The 22,657-nt window shown below is 38.9% G+C and overlaps 1 protein-coding gene across 1 annotated transcript; it reads right to left on the reverse strand.

Moving 5' to 3' along the window:
* Positions 1-10,992: 10,992 nt before the first annotated feature.
* Positions 10,993-17,231, reverse strand: LOC139444154 (interferon-induced protein 44-like). The gene is made up of 6 exons (XM_071225051.1): positions 16,595-17,231; positions 15,913-15,974; positions 15,092-15,280; positions 14,734-14,880; positions 12,091-12,262; positions 10,993-11,267 (listed from the first exon to the last, which is right to left on the reverse strand). The coding sequence occupies exons 1-6, from the start codon at positions 17,229-17,231 to the stop codon at positions 10,993-10,995; spliced, it is 1,482 nt and encodes a 493-aa protein (XP_071081152.1).
* Positions 17,232-22,657: the final 5,426 nt, after the last annotated feature.

Raw genomic sequence — 22,657 nt, forward strand, 5'->3', positions numbered from 1 at the left:
ATTCACCACAATGCATAATACCTTCTGTAGTTATACTACACATGTATTACATTGCTGTATTCACCACAATACATAATACCTCCTGCAGTTATACTACACATGTATTACATTGCTGTATTCACCACAATACATAATACCTCCTGCAGTTATACTACACTTGTATTACATTGCTGTATTCACCACAATACATGATACCTCCTGCAGTTATACTACACATGTATTACATTGCTGTATTCACCACAATACATAAAACCTTCTGTAGTTATACTACACATGTATTACATTGCTGTATTCACCACAATACCTAATACCTCCTGCAGTTATACTACACATGTATAACATTGCTGTATTCATCACAATACATAATACCTCCTGCAGTTATACTACACATGTATTACATTGCTGTATTCACCACAATACATAATACCTCCTGCAGTTATACTACACATGTATTACATTGCTGTATTCACCACAATACATAATACCTCCTGCAGTTATACTACACATGTATTACATTGCTGTATTCACCACAATACATAATACCTCCTGTAGTTATACTACAAATGTATTACATTACTGTATTCACCACAATACATACATAAGAAAAAATACCCATATATACAAAATATACAATTTTGTATATTTGGTATTTCCAAAATATGCAATTTTGTATAGATGGTATTTCCAAAACTATACAATTTTGTATATATGGTTAGATTTTACCACTGCTTCATTGAATTTCTTCACCTCTTATAGAAGGTTTCACATAATATGTGGTTGCAAAGTTTACTAATGATACCGAACAGTATTATTATTGCATGTGACAAAAATGCTTTAATACTATTTTCATTATGACAGCTATATGATGCTATGAAATAATTTGTATTTCGTTATGTTTTACATAAGAAATAGAAGATTTGTACAGATCTTAATAACAGTTTGATAAATATAAAATGCGTACGACACCTTTAGTCAGAATTAGTCAAGGATGATTAGTTAAGAAATAGTTACCTGTTTACCTTTCATTAAAGTGGAACAGACCAAGTGGCCAGAAAGCAGACATTTTGAGAATTTACAGGATAAGTTATGCACTTTTAATCAAATCATACACCAGAAGTAAAATATTTTTACGGGATATATTTATTTCTTATTAACTTTAATGTGGAACATACCACTCATACAGTGGGCGGAAAAGTTATCATAAGAAATTATATTTTTTTCATTATCAGAAAGACACTATATATACAACATAAACTGAAACGAGTGCTATCACACATTTTGATGTATTTCATTAGATCATTACAAAGGACACTATTCCTCAAAGTTGTTGTTCTTGCTTTGCTTTAAGTGTTTAAGTGTGATCGTCTTCTATCTGGGCCACTTTGGCTGACCTGTCACCTGTGGGACTCGTGTGTGAGTAGGGTACACATCTATTGCGAGTTTTAGCATTCATAAAATTTATGCTTGTGATGATCCCATTATATATATATATATATATATATATATATATATATATATTCGCATTTGTTTATCTTTAGCTGCTCTGTGTACATATGTTAGAGTAGCTATCTCTCAGAAATGTAGGGAAATTTTGTTTGTTTGGCCTTCGCTATTACTTATCTACGACAAAGCGGATCTAACTGCAATTTCTTGTTTAAACCGAGCAAAGTATGGTCTTGACGCTCCAGGGAATTGATTCGGGTTGCAAAATATAGGCGTACCTTGTCATTGCGATCTTAGACAATTCCTCAATGTAATATAATACTGTACTTATAGTGGGTGAGATTGTACTCAGGTTATGGAGCAGTTTAATCTGTGTAACAATATATTTAATGAAAATGATGCAAAACAACCTCAACGATTTGTTTTTATTAATCTTCTTAATTTCCTATGTTCTATATCACTGAACAAACTACTCTGTGCTAACAACACACCCACAACCCGACACTGATCAAACGCCACTTACACAATCATAATCTGGTTAATCTGTATCACTTAACGAGTTTGAATAGCTTACTCTGCCCACAGTCGAGAGCAGCACAGTAATTAGTAGTTTAGACCAGGCGAATACACTGGTCACACTGTCTGATGATTCGGTCACCTGCCAAATGGGATGTCTGACAATTGGATGTGAACCTTACAGAGGAAGTTATTTTATGAACGCGTCACGTGTTACAAAAGAGATGACCATTATCTAAGTAAAATACTTCTAAGATCATAAAGGACATAACATTGAATAAAGTGAAATTCATTTTCGACAAACTTTTATGAACAAATTTAAAACAGTGTGGGCAGATTCTACTTTCTAAAAGGGTTGGGGGGTTGTAAATCGTCATGTTTCGATCCAGATCTAAAACTAGCTAAAATGCGACGGTGATCCCTGTATTTAAAACATAAGGAGCAACAACGTTACGATCATGAAAGTTCTTAATGTATTGCCCTTAACATTATGTTTATCGTTCTAAAGCTCTGTTCTCCAACTCAGTTCATCTTTGTTTATGAGAACGTTCTTAATATGGGCAATTTTCTTCTTTCGGGACATTGGAGCAGTTAAAACATCATAAATATTAAGATTACAGGCAATTTTAACAACTTTAGAACTCCATGAACTTTTACATAGTAACCATTTTCTTCATCAAAGCGTTACAAGTACTGTTATTAAATCTTGGGGTAGTCTAAAAACATTAGCATGTAATGTAACAAACGGGGAGGAGAGACCCATGTCTCCATTAGTGGCTATACTGGAGGTACCGTTACTAACACCAAGAAATAATTTACAGGCTCTATTTTGGATTAGATTAACGTTTTATCCGCATATACCAGAGTCATAGAACATTACCGGCTCCACAAGACTTTCATACAGTTTTATAAAAACATCATAAGACATGCACCCAACAGAATAAGACAAAGCATGGCTGGCAGAATTATACAACTCTTTCACAGTTTCACATATCTAGATGCTCGTCAACCCGTAGTCCCAGATAACGATATGATTCTACAAAGACCAGTGTTTGCCCAGCGTAGAGGAATCTGGTTAATCTGTATCACATAACGAGTTTGAATAGCTTACTCTGCCCACAGCCGAGAGCAGCACAGTAGTTATTAGTTTAGACCAGGCAAATACACTGGTCACACTTGATTGGTCTGTCTGATGATTCGGTCACCTGCCAAATGAGACCAACGTGGCCATTACACTTTTTTACAAGATGGAAAACATCTTTGCTGTTAGTGATTACATATAAAGAAATCTAACCAATTCACAGGCTATACGTTGTAGAACAGAATGCTATGCCAAGTCATTCCTACCTGATACCATTAATAATTGGAATAGTCACCGGAAAAAGAGGATTATTAAACTTGGAGAATGTTATATTCAGTTAAGCCATGATACCAGATTTTGTCACTTTAAACTTCCATCGGCTTAAAAAACACATCTCAGATAACACATCATGCATGCTCTTGTGGCTGTCACAATGGTACACTGCATTCATTTTTTCACATGCCCAAACTACAATATATTAAGAAACGATTCTATTCTAAATGTTAAGTGAGTTTCTAATCAGTGGTTTATTGGAAATAATTTGAACAGTGCCTAATTTAGCTATTTTGAACTCGGCCATGTACATCCGACGTTCGGGTGGATTTGCACATATATAATAACTAGTAGTAAGAATTAATACATACTTTGAGACACGTATTAAGTATTAAACAGTTAAATAGCTTTTCTTAGGAAACCCCTTTCCATCAACCGCACTGTTGACCTATCTTTTTTGTTCTGTTTTGATGTATTGATGTATTATTTAATACAATATGTATATCTCCCCTCATCCCAATGTTAATAAAAGGAAGCTTGGTGGGTACTTTTGGGATATAAGAAATGAATACAGACTGCCATACTGTCTGAATGTCTTAACAATCACCGAGTGTGACCACGTAGACAGGATATCATTCGGGTTTCTCATAATTACTCCATGAGCATGCTGGGTATTGTAGCTTGGGGATATTAAATGCAAGTTTGTTATCAGAGGAGATTGATAGTGAACTTTTAGTACCAGTTAGATATGATATCTATATGACTTCTTTCTGTTTGACAAAGCATCAAGGGTATATGTGTGGGTAATCCTTTCACGCTGATGAAAGAAAGTCACTCTTCTAGTTCATGTAATCTACGTCAAATAAGATCAGAACACATTATTACAACATACTCAGGATACCAATAACAACGAAATGTACAAATTAACAAACATGATCAATATTATTATTACATGTTTATGCCATGTATGTAAATATAGCTATATTAACACATGTTTAATTTTTCAGCTTGTGTGAAGTCGTCCATAAATACAAGAAAACGTATATTTTCCCAAAATTAAATTACCCTCAAAAGGGCAATTATATTCATGTTACATTTTTTCAGTCTTTTTTTTAATTCGAATTACGTAACATTTATGTTACTTTGATTTTATTAGACCCATGTTGTTGTTACAGACCCAGGGATTGACTAGGTTCATTACATGTCATAAAAGTGCCGGGACATGTGGTGGCGAATACTTTCTCTAATTAACACCTGTCACAAAGGGACGGGCAATTTGGGTTTGTCCTCAGGGAATGTGTTATGCAATTTGTGTATTCACGAAATAACATTCAACAAATTATGTACATGGTCCTGTGATGTAGGATTGATGCATTCGTACTTCTTATAAATAAATGAATTGCATTTTTTTCTTTAACCGTGTGCGACATACGAATAATGTCGGAAAGCGCAAGTTAAATACTGACTTCATCCCAAAATAAATCACAAACCCTCTCTTATAATTTGTATATTATTCTATATTTTAATTATGTAAATCACGTTCCTGTCACTTTTAATTATTTTCCCAAAGATCAAAGATTAAAGCAGTTATCAAGATTTATTTTCCATATCTTTAGAAATACTTAATCTTTACATTGAAACCGCCATCATGATGTATTATTATTATTATTATTATTATTGATGTACATATGGTTTGCACCCAACCATGCGCGTGCCAAATTATACAGCGTCAAGCTTTTAGAGCGCCAACTAAGTTTTCCAAAGTAGAAATTAAGCCAAATGAATATATATCAAGTTTCCTTTTGCTAGAACATATGCATGCTGTTGTGTTTTTTCAAGGTAATCTTCGTTCTCTCATTGATAACAATATTAAAAGAACAAGTATTATAAAACATAATACGGGAATATATTACACACGTTATTTACGCATCCGGTTGCTCATAATACAATGCTAGTAAACAATATTTTTGTTCCAGGGAGTGAATACCAATTAGACCAAGCAAGCTCAACATCTCATTCACTTATAAAAGACAACTTCATCATAAACATAGTCATCATCGGAGTATTAACAGTTTTTATGTGTGACGCTACATTCCCCGTTATAGTGCAAGTATCCATGATAGAAAACGTATGATGTCTGGAAACGTAAGATCCCACGATTGTGTTATGAATAATAATAACGGCATGTTTGATGCTGAACGCTCTGAACGAAAACAAGACAATCCGCCATTGTAGTCCGGCAACACAATATTTTCGTAGTATTTAAAAAAAATAATCATTGATAATATTTTGTAGATGATTTTTGCAAGGACTACCGTTTTACAAAACGCGATTTTCCGCGTTTCTGCCGAGATTTCACATTATAACAATGTATATCTACAATGAAACCGACAGCTCAGAACAAACCAAATTCAACACTTTTAAGTAGTGATTAAATAGTTTTCATCCTCTGTGCAATCCACTCTGTTGGCATATGTGCACGAGAGCATGTTACAAAACACATCGCGGCCTCCCCGTAAAACGAATCCAAGCTCAAACACTTTCAATACAGACAGACAGACAGACAGACAATTGTTTATTAACGTCTCACTTCTGTACAACATACTACATACATATATACATAGAACATAGATAAAAGTACAGAACCACTCAGTATGAGTTATGAGAGACGAGGTCACATAAAAATAAATACAAGGTATAATTTATAAGTGGTAAAATATATCACGAAGGTAAATCATTATATAAAATATTCTTGCGTTTTTCGAGTAAAAGTTTGCAGGTTTTGGCCGTTAGAAACAACAAATCATCATTGGACATAATAAAAGAGAACTTATCAACATCAGATAAAATTTGAAAGAAGTTACCACCAATGCAATCGCCTCCGACAGCTAATCCTCTCTGTGCATTTGACCATAAAGTCTACTCACATACCAAGCACCGCGCCAGGAAAAGTACCAGACGCCTCAACCGCCCACCCGTCAATATCATTGCAAGGACAGTATGTACTCCCGCTAACAGTGTGGAGTACTAATTAAACCTTCCAGTAATGTTACCCGCCACTATATCAGTTTTTGTAACTTGCTGATACTATTTTGCACATACAAAACAGATATAGAGCAATACATAGCGATTATCACCCTTTACCAACATATACAAAGAAACACAGTGCTCAACTTAAAACACTTCAATTTGCACATATATAATATTTATACACAAATACATAATAAGTATCTCCCTTTACCAATATATACAAAGAAAACAAATTTGGATACACCATATATACAAATTTGTATATTTTTGTATCTGTCGTATATACAAACTTGTATATTTTTGTATATATCATCATTCCAATCTTGTATATCCTTTGGAAATATCATCTTTCCAAAGGATATACAAGCTTGTATATATGGATTTTTTTTGCAGTGATATAATACCTCCTGCAGTTATACTACACATGTATTACATTTCTGTATTCACCACAATACATAATACCTCCTGCAGTTATACTACACATGTATTACATTGCTGTATTCACCACAATACCTAATACCTCCTGTAGTTATACTACACATGTATTACATTGCTGTATTCACCACAATACATAATACCGATAAGGTTGCTGGCTACAACACAAAGCCTCCACACACTGGAACACAGGCACAACTTTGCTAGATTAATGATATCCGAGTTTAGCTTGAGCAAATTACAGCTATTAAGTTTGACAAGGCGGTTATAATAGTTTGTTGTTTGTTGTTTAACGCCGCAGTCAGCAATATTCCAGCTATTTGACGGCGGTCTGTCAATAATCGAGTCTAGACCAAAAACCCGGATCTTCACGGGACGGTAGACATTGAAAGCTGAGCATTCATACACTCTGAAAAAGGGTCAATTTTCCTCGATGAGAACATAATTATTTCTATGCCATGAAGGAAGGTTCTTTCGTGTTTATCCAGCTCAAGGAATATATAACTGGTCTATTTGAACATTTAAAAAAATAAGCAACGATCATGAGAACAATTTTTAGATTGAATCTTTCACATGATAATCTACGTAGCTGTAATATAGCACAGAATAGTCTACATCGTGTCTGCTATTGATCATCCGCGACTCGCAATTTGAATAAAAATGTTTGTTTGTTGCCCATGTCTCACAGCAATACCCCTGACAAACGACAGCAGCCTGTACACAATCACGTCCTTCCTAGACAATCCAGTGATGGACCAGACAATGTACGTGTTGGACCTGCAGTAGAAATACAGTTGTTGTCCAATCTATTTTCTAATATCGACATAGTCTTATTTGTCTTATATCTTCTTTCAAAATGTCACCTGATTAAAGGATTAACTGGCCATACCGACCGAACTGATTTGTACTTGAATGTATATATATCTATTTTTTATAAATATATTTCTATGTTATCAAAGATGCCTCAATGAGGGAGTGTGAGAGATGGGTGTACGCCGTTGTGAAAAGTATTCCACTATATCACGGTGCGTAAGCTCGGGAGGAAAGCACGAAGTGACGTCTTAGACGTTAACCGCTTTTGAGAAACCCATGAGCACTGGCATGGTGCTGACAAACCTAAAAACATAATCGGGGCGAACTGGATTCAAACACGACCATAGGCTCCTGGCGTGCCCTGGGGACGCAACTCTACATTACGACTGGAATGCTAATGATTTCATGTGTATGTATAATCAAACAATTCTCATTCGCATTTGGTTTGTACATATCCACTACGGAAAATAAGAGTGGAGTTGGAGTGGGAGTTGGAGTGGGAGTGGGAGTGGGAGTTGGATTGGAGTTGAGTTGAGTTGAGGTGAAATTGGGTTTAACGTCGCCTCCAAAATTATTGCACACTAATTGAGAACCTGAAGGACTAGCTATATGACACTTCAACATGTCTTGAACATTGGCGAACTCCCATGCATAATTGACAAACATGTCCACAAAACTACATGGACAAAACAAAACAAACTATAGACAGTGTTCTAGATTGTCATGAATATTTAAATTTAGTAAAACCCATGACTAATTATTGGTAAACACAATTCTTTCATTACTCACTTCTAAAACAATACTGATGGCTTCGCCATGTCTCCCCAAATGTTCACAATAACACCCGATAACCAATGACAGGCGACGACACAAATCAGGTGAAGTAAAGAAACATTGTTTGTTGAGAGACCTAGGCAGCTCATCTTCCCGAGGCAAGGGAGTTAACTAATTATAAAAGACCAGTTTCCACCTTGCTGACCTAGGCTGCTATCGAAATCGAGATCCGGTTCGTAAACTGTCATGTAGATTTCGGTCGATTGCAGGATTTGCACAGCATGTGCACCGCCAACTCGTTGTCAACAGATATTTTCCACATCTTTTCAAGTATTTGATCAAGGTGCTCACGTGATTTGATGCATTTCGCGATGTAAGACCCGTTTTATCACAATATAGATCTATAGATCGTGATTGTAGATCAGATCGTCTTGACTGGGCGCCGCCATTTTGTTTGAAGCAAATGCAAGTGATACGAGAGGTGGAATCTGATTGGTCCTTAGGAGAGGCATAGAAGGGACTTAACTCGTAATAGCCACTGGTGGCGCTACGGTCGAGCCCAGGTATTCCAGCCTAGTTCGGCAAGGGCGGAAACTGGACTTTTAAAGTCAGTTAACTCTCTCGCCTCGGGAGGATGTGGCAGCTTGGCTCGTGAGAGTTTCGAGGGCTTCGGTCATATAACACAAGTGGCGTCTCCTGTGAGGCTTTGTTCGAATTTCGCCTCTGTTCACCCAGCAGTGAATGGGTACCCGGTAGGATCAGATGACAATGTGGTTGTCTTCTAGCGCCTCAGGCAACTTGGGTTGTATACTCCCCAGGGAGCAGAGAATGATTCTTGAGTGTACACTGATCCAGTGATCGGGGCAATAAGAGCGATTTGAGCATGCCCCTAATTGGTGTGCAAATATGCGCAATATGAATATCCTATTATAATAATACAAGAACATGGACGTTGTCAAATGTTTATTACGAAACATAAACATAATTATGATTACTGGAAATGTGGAGATATTTGGAAAGTGCCATGCATGCATCTGCCTGTGCGAGCTGAATGTTAGCAGGTATAACTAATTATGGTAGCTGCAAATCAAATTCTGAAGACGCCGCTTCTAATTTCTCATATTTTTTCGTTATTACATGCCTAGTGGTTAAAGCGTTCGCTCGTCAAAACAAAGGCCATGGTTCGAATCCCGACTCGGGTACAATGTGTGAAAAGCATTTCTGGTGTCTCCCGCCGTGATATTGCTGGACTATTGCTAAAAGCGGCGCAAAACCATACTCACTTACTACTTGCCCGTCACGTGACTTGTAACTGGTGAGTTTGGCATATTTAGTGACGTCTCTCTACCTGACCATAGGAGTCACAATGTCCCTGCGTGTAACGTGCTACTGGCAACTGAACAACGAATGCTATATGGCTATTAAAAAGTAAACTATTTTACTAAGTGTTCCCGAGTGATAAAATTAGACAGACTGTAATAAAAACATTCATAGAGTAAACCGTCTCTACATTAAAAGACATATAAACCGCACTGAACTAACTTTCAAGCAAACCTTGAGAATCAAAGACCCTGGGAACACGTAGCTTTCCATGTTATTTCAGCAACACACATATTTGTCACCTCTCATATTGTTGATGCAGTATTACCTTGTTTGACGAGGGAGTGAGTGTGTGTTGATTGTGTGAAACTGTCAGTTATAAACATTATATCATCTGTGATGTATGTTTCAGAAACTAGCGTCAGCTAAATAGCAGTAGTCGTGAAGAGGTATATACTTTTAGACAGTATACTTAAAAGTACATGGCTGTACCATATCCACAACAAACACGATGTTTTGGAAACGAAATACTTAACACAAAATATTAATTATGCATATTAACTAAATGAAAACTAAAGTGTGGTCATGACCCTTCACACGCACAAGACAGTAACACCAGCATACATGTATTAAAGTAAAATACATTTGTCATTGGGATACAAAGGCAAAGTACTTTTACTGGAGGACTACGAAAAGGGTGAACATATACAAAATGCTGACCATTGAAACGTAACACATCATAGTGGTTATAACGAACCATCTTTAAAGCAGGCACACAGCACAGTTTACACGTGTACAGACAGCAGCATGTAAACCATTTCAAGTTTTGCAGCGAGTGCTAAGCCTGGATCATTTTCCGTACCAACAAGTCGTCATGAAAACAAAAACGAAATAGAATGAAAAATCCCAAATCATCAAAAGGCACCATTTCACTACTAGACTGATCTGTATTATTCAATATGTCAGGAGTTATTGGTCAAAAGGCGGCCAAGTGGACAAAAACGACTATATGTTCATGTTGGTGAAAGTATTATTGTTCGTTAGTATTATTGTACATTTTTATTAACGAATGATAGGCTTGTCATGGGGATACAAAATTAATGCAAATCAGTTTTACAGGATGACTGAAAAAGAATGCTGAATACAAAATGCTGATTTTAGAATACAAAAATCACAGCTGTGTAAGCCACCTTTAAAACATGCCCACAACTCAGGCAAGCTCACAATTCACATGACGTGTACATACAGCAGTGTATGCACCACATCTAATTTCTCATATTCCCACTGGGTAAACCAAGAATGCCGTCCTAGTCAGAGGACATAGAGTCTCGAAGGTAGTCATCAGCAAATCTGAGGACCTGCTTGAGACACAGCAACAGAGGCATATCAACACGCTTGTCTACCTCGACCTCGTCTTCGTAGTTCTTCACTGGGAACACACACGATCGAGGAAGGCCGAAGAGTTGTCCCGCTTGTTCCACAAGATCACCGATGGTGGCGCTGTTGAACATGTCGCCGACATTTTCCTGTACCTCCATGCAGACTTTGTCAGCCTTGGTCAAGATGATCACTTGGGGTATACCTTTGGAATTAAATAACATAGGTAAGAATTTCAGGAAATGGAATGACATACATTCCCTTCAAACCGTAATCAAGTGACTTAGGAAAGAAAACGATATATGCAAGCAAGAGAGACATTGGAGCTATGAGTTGACATTGGTCGATATTGGGATTATCATAGGCTTTGCTTGGAGACTACATCGGTGGTCCAGTCGCCTCAGGCTCCGCAAAGACGCTGTGCAGAGTAACAGCATGACACAAACCTATGATTGGTGGTTCGAATCCCAGGTGTGCACTCATTATACGTCTTGATTTGTCAGATGTACAGTCTGGAGGCTTTCAGACACCTGCAGCACTTCGAGCTTCCCTCTCACCTCAAGAGTGAGTGAGTGAGGTGGGTTTAACGCCGCTTTTAACAGTATTCCAGTTATATCGCGGCGTGTCAGCTTAATGTGGGAGGAAAGCCCGACTCAGACGTTTACCACTTTGGTGAAGCCCACGTGCACGGTTGTTGTCCTGCAAAACTAGAAACATAATCTGGGCGATTCAGGATTCGAACCCATTATCAAGGTTTCTGGCGTGCCCAAGGGACGCAACTCTGCACAGCGAATCGCGGCGCCTTAGACGACTGGGCAACCCAGTGGATCAAGATGCTCTGATATAATAGATGTTTCCAAGCAGCGCGAAACGAAACTAACGAATTTTATCCAGACGGATGCTTAATTCCCATTCATTATAGTTTTACTCGTAAACGATATATACTTATGTTTTTGTCTGCTTTTCGACTTCATGTAGACATGGCGGTGAATAATTCTTGTTGGAATTTAACATTTTCCTGAAGTTACCTTTTGTGTTTATTCTATGCTGGAGTGACTTGATGGCGTGAAGAATTTTCTCAGGGAAAACGTCGACAGTGGTACCGTCAATGACAAAGGCGATGCAGTGAATCTTGTCATCTGGGGAGGGGCTGCTGTTGTACCCCGTACAGTCAGAGTTGATAGGCACCGTTGGGTTAAACTAAAACACATATTAATTCAAATCAATAAGACATCACTGACATCAAACAGGGGGAACATATATCTCAATTGTATTATGTCTCCATTGTATTGTGTTTACTTTGTATAGTGTCTCCATTGCAATTTTCTCCAAGCGACCAGGGGTGGTCGGGTAGCCTAGTGGTCAAAGCGTTCGCCCGTCACGCCGAAGACAACGTTCGACTCCCGACATGGGTACACTGTGTGAAGCCCATTTCTGGTGTGATATTGCTGAAATATTGCTAAAATCGGTGTAAAACTATACTCACTCATTCGCGACCAATCAAATTACGGTAATGGGAGATGAAAGGTGTGAAAAGCTGAAAAAACAGACGGTGATGGTGAACATCACTTCCTCAACTTTGATGTGGATGTGAATGGTCCAGAGTGTTTATCATCATAGAAAGAAGATGTAATCCACAAGATTATCCATGTTGATCTATGTGTTACTTCCCAGAGTTCTAGAGCAAGGTTGGCTTCCCCCTTACTTAATAACGGTATTAGCATTATAATCGTTTACAAAAGCAGATATGTTTCACCCATACCGTGAGTTTAGAATTTTGGCTGGTTTAAATGTTCATCTGACGCGATAGGGGGTCCTGATGATTTTGGTTTTATTGTCCTCTATTATTTGCCAAATTTGTATAATTTTATTATTTGTAATGTTATTATGCGAATATCGAAAAAAGGAGGAATGAAATATTCATAACTATTTACAATATCATTCTTTACTCTCTTTTTTAACAAAAAAGCAAATTTAGGCAGTTTGTTTCTGTGAAACGTGTGCATCAACCACTGTCATAGCAATTAAAATAATAAGAGATCCTTTAACGCCCTGACTTCCACGCCCAACACATGCCCCCAGGGGCTAGCAACACTCATACATATGTAGAAAAGAGTTTCCAACGAATCATAACGGTACATGTATATGTATGATGGTTTTAACATTTATAGACAATCATTTACAATTTTTTACAGTCTCTTTCCTTGCTTACTGTTAGATTTGTTTGTTCTGTTTCTTGTTTAACGCCGCACTCAACAATATTCCAGCTATATGACGGCGGTCTGTGAATAATCGAGCCTGGACCACACAATCCAGTGATTGACAACATGAGCATTGATCCCGGCAATTGGGATCGATGGCATGCATCAACCAAGTCAGCGAGGCTGTTAGTCACCTCATACGACAAGAATAGTCGCCTTTTGCGGCAAGCATGGGTTGCTGAAGACCTATTGGAATGGGCCGCTTAATTTTAGAACTAACAGTCGATTCGTGGTCGTTCTCTCGTTCTCTGTCATGGCATCAGTTTCCCACCGTGACTACGCTATTGTTTCACTATAAGGTATCCCGAAGGGGTTTTCGATTTTCTTTCTGGTATTTCTTACATTTAGTCTTGTCGTTCATCCATGTCAGTTTTGACCACAAAGACGTTAAGTCTGTTCAATGGCTATATCATCCGCACTGTTCAGACTAAATTTCCGACAATCTTCACAAGATCCTTCACTTTGATCACTTGTGTGAACGGTATCTTATTTAAATTTGTGAAAACTGAATTTCCAAACGCTTGGTGATGTAAATGACAAGTCTCGTATATGAGGGTTTGACGGACAAGGATGAATGACGTGAAAATGGAAAAAAGAAGAAGTTCCGGTCTCTCACCAATAAAACTACAGGATTTGTAAAACAGCCAATCGGGACGCTTAAGGAAAAAACTACCCCGCATCTCTCTTCCCATATGGGTAATAAATGATTTACACGACACTCCTACATGATATAATGCTACGACATGTGTGTAGGTGAGTTCTACTGTGGAACGAGATACTTTTCACTTAATTACAATCAGGAAAGCAGTCTGTCATTATTTGACCTTAGGTCATCATCTTGAACAGCCAATCACGGACCTGGAATTCGATCTGAAACTGGATTCTCACCAACAGTTTTGTAAGTAATGTATTTCTCACATACTCATGTACGATACAAGGTTACACCTTTAACGAGTGGCCGAGTCTCCCAAGGTGACGCTACAGGCTGTACATGATTGTGTCCCTAAGGTACACCAGAAAATTATGATCGTTGGTTCCAATCTCCGAATACCATGTTTTCATATTTTCGAGATTTGTCAGCAATCGTGGGTTTCAATAAATTGGTAACGTCTGAGACTTACATGACTTCGGGCTTTCTTCCCACATTAAGCTGACACGCCGTGATATAAGTGGTATACTGTTATAATATAGCCACGTAAAAACAACTTCACTCATCCTCACTCCATTAGGACAAAAGTATTGTTCGATAACGCTGAAATATTGCCGATGTGAACTTTCAAGTGAACATTATTCAATATTATGAACACGATATGATTCTGGTGGTATATACTATGTCCATACCCGCTGTAATGTTCGGGTGTCACATACTACATTGTATTATATCCTATCATAAACGATTAACCCACCGACCTGGAACCTGTCTGGGACGTGACCTTCGATGACGGCAATGAGGTCAACAAGGTCAAGGCCACCGTTACACTCTAGTCCCCTGGTGTCACAAAAACGCATCTTCAGGGTATCTCCGGTCACATGTGACCTCACTCTGTAGCGTCGGTACTTTAGTTAACAGAATAACAAAACCAATTATACAAAGTTAACCAATTGGAGGTATTGTCTGACAAATAACTTTTTTTTATATTATTATTTTTTTTTATTTATTATTATCTTTTTTTTATGTACAAAGTTGAGCAACTGTAAGCACTTTCTGACAAATAAATGTAATTGGAGTGTCTTTTCTTACCATTGGCTACATGCTGTTTTCACTTACCGTGGTTGTTAAGCTCCTGTCAGCACTTCCGCTTCTAGCTAGACCAGTTATCTCCCTTTGGAACACTGAGTTGATGGAGTTAAAGAAGCTAGATTTCCCTGCTCCAACCGCACCTAACAGTAGCATGTTGACAGCCTTGACCTTGCTGCCTTCTGGCGGGGTGAATCGTTCAATGTAGGACTGCAGCATCTGAAAACAAACAATTCCCCCTGGCTCAAAGGCGCATAGCAAATCCACTTTCATCACGACAGACACATATCAGACGTAAAGGCACTGATCGTTATAAGGCTTACTGTTTGAAAATTGTGATACCAACTTAAGTCCTAAAGTGTTTGCAATTTCTAATTTAGTGAAAATCGCACATGAGTGTGTGTGACCTGAAATCAACCTCACATTTCGGTCGGTAGATAATCCGACCAGCTAAAGATATTGTATCTACACACATCACATGTACAATCTGCACAACTGAAAGAAAAGCGCTATATATTGACCTATTTTGCGCCAAACACTATCAGTGGTGGCCGACCGCATGCGCTCGGACTATTTATAAAAATATGAATATGGTAATTACCTCATAAAATATGTGTGTGAGTTTTTAGTTGGGATTGTAGGTGTTTGTCCGTGCATGTGTCAGTGTGTCAGTGTGTGTGTGTGGTGTGTGTGTGTGTGTGGTGGGGGGGTGGGGTGGGGTGGGGGCTGGGGCAGGGAGATTGGGTATACTTATTTTAGTTAAAAGTCGCATCCGACAAGCTCAATCTATAGCATATACAATCACCCTACAATCTGCACACACTCCATTTGAAAGAAAAGCTTGAACGTACCTCGTAATTTACTTGACCAGTTTTGCGCCAGGCACCATCAGCAAGAAGCTTGCTTTCGGACTCTACAGATAGACATGAAAATACTCATAATTTAAAGAGAGTGGTTTTTTTTGTTTTTTTTGTTTTTTTGGGGGGGGGGTTGTGTGTGTGTGTGTGTGTGTGTGTGTGTGTGTGTGTGTGTGTGTGTGTGTGTGTGTGTGTGTGTGTGTGTGTGTGTGTGTGTGTGTGTGTGTGTGAATGCAGGAGGTATGTATAAAAATTAAACATAACATACTCACACAAAATGGTTTCCACAAAACAATCTTTATCATGTTTACGAATGGTTAATGGAACTGTAACGAACTATTGCCACTATGTGAAGGAGAGCTGTGTTTGATTGAAGCATCACGAATATGTATATAGTAAGCTGATACAGTTAACCCTCTTTTCATGTCATTACCTGTGACGTGGTGGACCTCAATATTTCCTGTGACGTGGTAGACCTCAAAACTACCTGTGACGTGGTAGACCTCAAAACTACCTGTGACGTGGTAGACCTCAATACTACCTGTGACGAGGTAGACCTCAATATTACCTGTGACGTGGTAGACCCCAATATTACCTGTGACGAGGTAGACCTCAATAATACCTGTGACGTGGCAGATCTCAATATTAGCTGTGACCTGGTAGACCTCAATATTACCTGTGACTTTGTAGACCTCAATATCTGTATACTGAACGTTGTTTCCACAGAACACGGTGTTGTCATCTCCCGCCATGTTGTAGTCGGTTCCCACATTTAGTGATCCATTTCCCTGGAAGTAGTTGTCAGTCTTGGAGACAGTCTTGGAGACAGTCATGGTGAAGGGCTGTAGGTCGGACCCGAAGCAGGGACCGTAAAGGCTGTTCTGCATAACTGCATTTCCAGCTTGTTTGACACGGTAACATTTTGGCTTGAAGGACTTCTTGTCTGTGAGTCGGAAGATGAAGGCTGTGGGGTCATTGCTATACTGGCCTGTTGAAGACAAGTGGGATTGGGGACGGTTTGTTTTGCAGTAAGTGCAGTACCATGTGGTAGTGGCTTGTGGATAACTGGCAGCGCGACCACACCCAGCGCAAGTGACGGCCGTCGCTGTCCACGGGATGGAGGTGTAACCGCCGAACACATAGCCTGCTGTGTTGTACAAGAGAGTGACCGTAGGGCCTTTGCCATTACACTTCTGATGAAACACAGGCGCACTGCATCCATCTCCGGTAGCCTGGTACAGTAGAGTAAACTCCTTCCTCCCTCCCAACCACTTACTCAGGACAGACTTGTAGCGACGCTGTATTTCGGCCATCGTCGTTTACCATGGAATATCTACAAAACAACAACATCGACATAGATATGGCGTACATGGCATGTGTACAGTGTATTAGTCAGACAACTATTGATATTATTGAATATCAGTTTTTCATGTCCAAAATTCGTCCACATATTGGACTTAATCTCGAATAGGGTGTCTGTCAGAAAACTACTTCACGACCACAGGTGAGTTACGTCAGTGTGAATTCAAGTGGTGTGTGTGGGGGTGGGGTTGGGGTTGGTTCGAGGATGGGGAACGAACACGATACCTGTATTTAACCTGCGACAATTCATATAATTTTAACACTATATATAAGATTAGTGTATATCAGTTTTCTTTGTTCAAATTAAATCGTGAAGCCTTCGTTGTGGAATTTGATCGTCTTTATCGAATTATTGTTTGAAAAATAGAGCTAAAGGTGGGCTCGATCTTCAGGTCGTGGTCCCACACGGACACATCAATAGAAGAGGCGGTAGTATTAGTCGACCACAGTTACCTCCCTTTTGCCCTAAGGCAGGGCATGGCATTCTTAGAATAGACATGTATCTTCACAGAGGCAAATTAAGATTGATTGATGGTGTCACGTAGATTCACCAGACGTGTGTTTCACAGCCACTCGGTCAGACGAGTACACTATGTACAAAAAGGTCAATGGCGTTTAAGGCTGTGTATGGCATTCTGAAAATAGACATGTATCTTCACACAGGCAAATTAAGATTGATTGATAGTGTCACGTAGATTCACCAGACGTGTGTTTCACAGCCACCTGATCAGACGAGTACATAGTCCTGCACCATGACCGTGGAATATATTTATTTTATGAAAAAATAATAATCTAGAAATGCATACAAAAGCAAGTCTAGCCAGCTCAAGCTAGCTCTAGCATAGGGAATTTTTTTATTTTTAGAGTCAAGAAGGATATTGTGTAATATAAGATTTCAGAGACTAAATGTTAGTCTAACGAGTACACTGTACGTTATGTACAAAAAGGTCAATGGCGTCCAATTCCTGTGTTTGCGTGGTACCAGACACTACACACAGTTCAGGTGAACCTTCATCCTACATCCACACACCAGTCAGTTGATGAACAAGGACAAGGAGTCTGATGTCTCACCTCAGTACCTTGATAACGTATAGATGGTGACAGTGAGCCGGACTTTCAACAGCTTTATCCGGAGAGAGATGACGTTAGCACTTCCTGTTTCGGGTGCGCATACACCTACTTTCGTTTTAACATTGGGATATTTTACGACGTCTTCTACAACTAGTGACGAGTGAGTTGGTCGTCATTGTGTTGTGTGTGTGTGAACATTGTTGACGCATTAGTCAGCACTTCTGCAGACAGCCAAACAGACAGACATCCAGACATGTTTCTTCCTTATTAAGGCCTAATGGCCTAATGGCCGGGTATAACCTAGTGGTTCGATTCCCCACATGGGTACAATGTGTGAAGCCAACTTCTGGGGTTCCCCTCCGTGATATTGCTGGAATATTGCTAAAAGCGGCGTAAAACCATACTCACTCACTCACTCTTCACGGGAGGTTTATATTTAAATAGTACATTTGCAAAGATACTGTTAACTTACGGAGTGCCCTAATTAAAGATGTATCTTGTAATTGTATTACATACATGTCTGGTTAACTGTCTCGGAGTTTTGATGTTGATATTAATTCATGCCCGGCTTTAGTGAACTCGTTCAGTCAGTCCTTGCTTTACATTGTACAAAATACTCAATGTCAGGACTGCCCTGACACATCCTGGTTGCCAAGGAAACCAAGTGGCAGTTGTCTCGCATGTTTGTCTGTTCCTGAACATTTTCTATCATTTCTGGTGTTCGTTTACTCTCTTCTCCATTGATGACACACGTTCAATGTTTACAAGCCACTATATGTTGCGGGCTGTCTTCCAGGTTGTATTGAAACTGTTCCTCTGGTTGCCGCCATATTGCCTGAGCTGTCAAGGAATTCCAGGACAAGGAGTCGGTCGGAGTGAACAGATAACCCTCCTGTATGCATCACATCTGGGTAGTGTCTATAACATCTTACCGAGGCGAGAGAGTTAACTGACTATGAAAGTCCAGTTTCCACCCCTTGCCGAACTAGGCTGGTATTATGGATTTTGGCTGGACTAACGAGTCTATGCATAGTCTTTTCATGTTTTTAATCAAGGTGCTCACGTGATTTGATGCACTTCGCGATGTAAGACTCGTTTTATCACAATATAGATCTTGATTATCGGGCGCCTCCGTTTTGTTTGAAACAAATGCAAGTGATACGAGAGGTTGAATCTGATTGGTCAATAGGAGAGGCATTGAAAGGACATAACTCGTAATAGCCACTGGTGGCGCTACGATCGAGCCCAGGAATTCCAGCCTGGTTCGGCAAGGGTGGAAACTGGACTTTGAAAGTCAGTTAACTCTCTTGCCTCGGGAAGATGTGTCTACAAGAGAAGGATGCTAGGCCCAGGAACACAGGCACTTGCATCAACACATATCCAAGAAAGGTGGCGTTGCATTAAAATACATAAACAACAGACCGCCTCATTGGTCTAGTGGTAGAGCATCCGCCCGGAGAGCGGAAGGTCCGGGGTTCGATCCCCGACCGCGTCATACCAAAAGACATTTAAAGATGGTACTTGTTGTTACCCTGTCAGGCGCTCGGCATTAAGGGGCTAAAACAAGGACTGGTCGGCTCGGAGTCAGTATACTGTGTCTGAGTGGGGTATTCATGTTAAACTGCGGCATGGTATCTCAGTGAGCCGGCATCAGTCCGGACTAGTACAAGCAGCCACACACACACACGTGCATGCACGTCGCTATATAAGTGCAATAATCTTGGACACGACGTTAAACACCAGTTCACCTCACATAAACAACAGACAGATTAGGCGATACTGTGTTTTTGTTCATGCATTCTAATTGTTTTTGTGTAAACGTCACAAATACAAAATTAAATAAAGTATATCATTTTGTGAATAAATAACAAGTTTCAAAAAGAAAACAAACCGACGCATAACAACTATTACCTTCAACCCTATCACAATATATCGTTTAATATAGATTTGAGATGAAATACATGCTACGTGCCTCAAAATACTTCAGCACAAGTGGCATACAATGGCCAATAGCGAATATTTATTTTCTCAATTTGCAGGGGACACAACTATAACATTAGATGACACGGGGGCTAGTCTTAGGCATAGCATTTACTGAAAACAATCTCGCAAAGAGGGTGAAGCTTAACAGCACAGACAAACTCAAGAGTATTCAAACACTTACAACAGCATTACCTCTGGTCGGCTGGACATGCTCATGATATTGTCGGAATTGTACAATCGACTCTGCTTTTAGACCAGCTAAAATATTGGCAAAGAACAAGATATAAATAAGAAACAAATTCTGCTGCTATTATTGAACTGAGGCTAAGATTGGCAAAGAACAAGACATAGATGTTTGCTAATTGTGAGAGGGGCGGGTGCTGCCAGAAAAGCAGGGCATGATTTACGCTTTCTGTGAACATCTGCTGTCATCACTGATTTTCAGTGATCCATTTAATGAATTTCCCTCACTATTGACGCCCCATGGAATCTGTTTCGGCAAATAAACGAGACTGGTTACACTCTGCCGTTGACGTTTTAAATATAGTTGCGTGGCAGATTCGTTTTCTATTTCATTACATAAATACGTCACTGGAACAGAGGGACGCCATCTCTGTCATAGTTCTCATTTCTGTGCGTACGAATAACTGAACATATATTTCAGTTCTGCAAGTAATAGTGGCCACAGCAACCTCACAGATTGTGACAATTGTCAATAAGAATATATATAATAATTTTGGGATGATAAACAAGTAAGTTATCGATAATATATATATATATATATATATATATATATATATATATATATATATATATATATATATATATATATATATATATATATATATATATATATATATATAAAAACTACAAATGATAAGAACTTGCGTAAAATGCGGTTGATATCGTGTCATTGTGAAAGTACATGTTTTATATATCATCTATATATGTTTAGTTTCTGCAACTTGCTTTGATCACAGATAAGATGGCCCAGCTATATTCACAGCTCGACACAATCCATGTAGGCATGGGTCGCCCTACATCATAATATGTATATATAACATATGGAGAATACTAGTAATCCAGGCAGCTCCGTATTCCAGGCGGTTACCCTTGTGACGTTCATCTTTATAAATGCAACATGTCTACTTTTATTCTTTAATCCGGAAAACTGTTTATCTGGGCGATTTCCCCCGGAACTGACTGACACGGTGTCACCGTATATATCTACAGCAGCGTGTACAGGCTTTCGTTGTTTGTTTGTTTGTTCGTTTGTTTGTTTGTTTGTTTGTTTGAATTGTGTATTAATTTTATAGATTAAATACACATATGTCATGTCACAGACAAAGCGTTGATCTGCCCTGATGAGGGACATTTATTGGTTGTTTGGTAACCTTGGAGATCAGGTGGTGTTGTAGATGGGGAAGAAGCAGAGTCCGTGTTGCAGAAAATGTAGAGTGTCGTCGGTGGGGGAGAAGCTAGGTAGGGACCACGCTGCTGCATACAAGTATTGAAACTATAATAATAAATGTGTTAAATGCCCAAAATAAACATATATGCATAGCATTAAATAGTGATAAAGCTTGATATCGCACGTGACAATGGTATACTAGTATATGTCATCTAGACGTGTGTAAGAATAAATAGCTAATCTCCCCCGAGTGTCTTTTGATATCAAATATATCAACAAGAGTTGATACAAGTGGAAAATCTCCTAGCCTTGCCGAGGATTTTGTCACTTTTATCAACGAGTGTTATTTATCATCCAACATCATTCTTCCAACCTTTTCAGTTTGTGGACAGTAATAAGCAGTGTCTTAAGTGTAAAAAGTACTGCTAACAGCTTCAGTAGCAGAGCCATTAGTCATATCATTTGATTGGACATTGAAGAATAACACAAGGGAGATAACTCACTAATAGCAACTGTGTATGATATGAAATGATACATAAAATCACTTTTCGTTTTTATAAAAATCGTCTGTGTCATGCAAAAATCATATTCATTATTTGTTCTTCAGATTGTTACACCTACTTAAAAAGAAGGATTTTCTGCTTAATGTAATCTTTTCTGATGTACATTTGCGTTACGTGTTTCGGCGTCATCAGTATGACTTACAGTGTCACGTGAACACCTGATGTGACAGCTCTACATTACAATATCAGACGAACACCTGATATGACAGCTCTACATTGCAATATCAGACGAACACCTGATGTGACAGCTCTACATTGCAATATCAGACGAACACCTGATGTGACAGCTCTACATTGCAATATCAGACGAACACCTGATGTGACAGCTCTACATTGCAATATCAGACGA

The sequence above is a fragment of the Haliotis cracherodii genome, unplaced genomic scaffold (genome assembly GCF_022045235.1).
Source record: "Haliotis cracherodii isolate W230 unplaced genomic scaffold, xgHalCrac1.p SCAF_5, whole genome shotgun sequence".
In the NCBI taxonomy this organism is placed as follows: Eukaryota; Metazoa; Mollusca; class Gastropoda; order Lepetellida; family Haliotidae; genus Haliotis; species Haliotis cracherodii.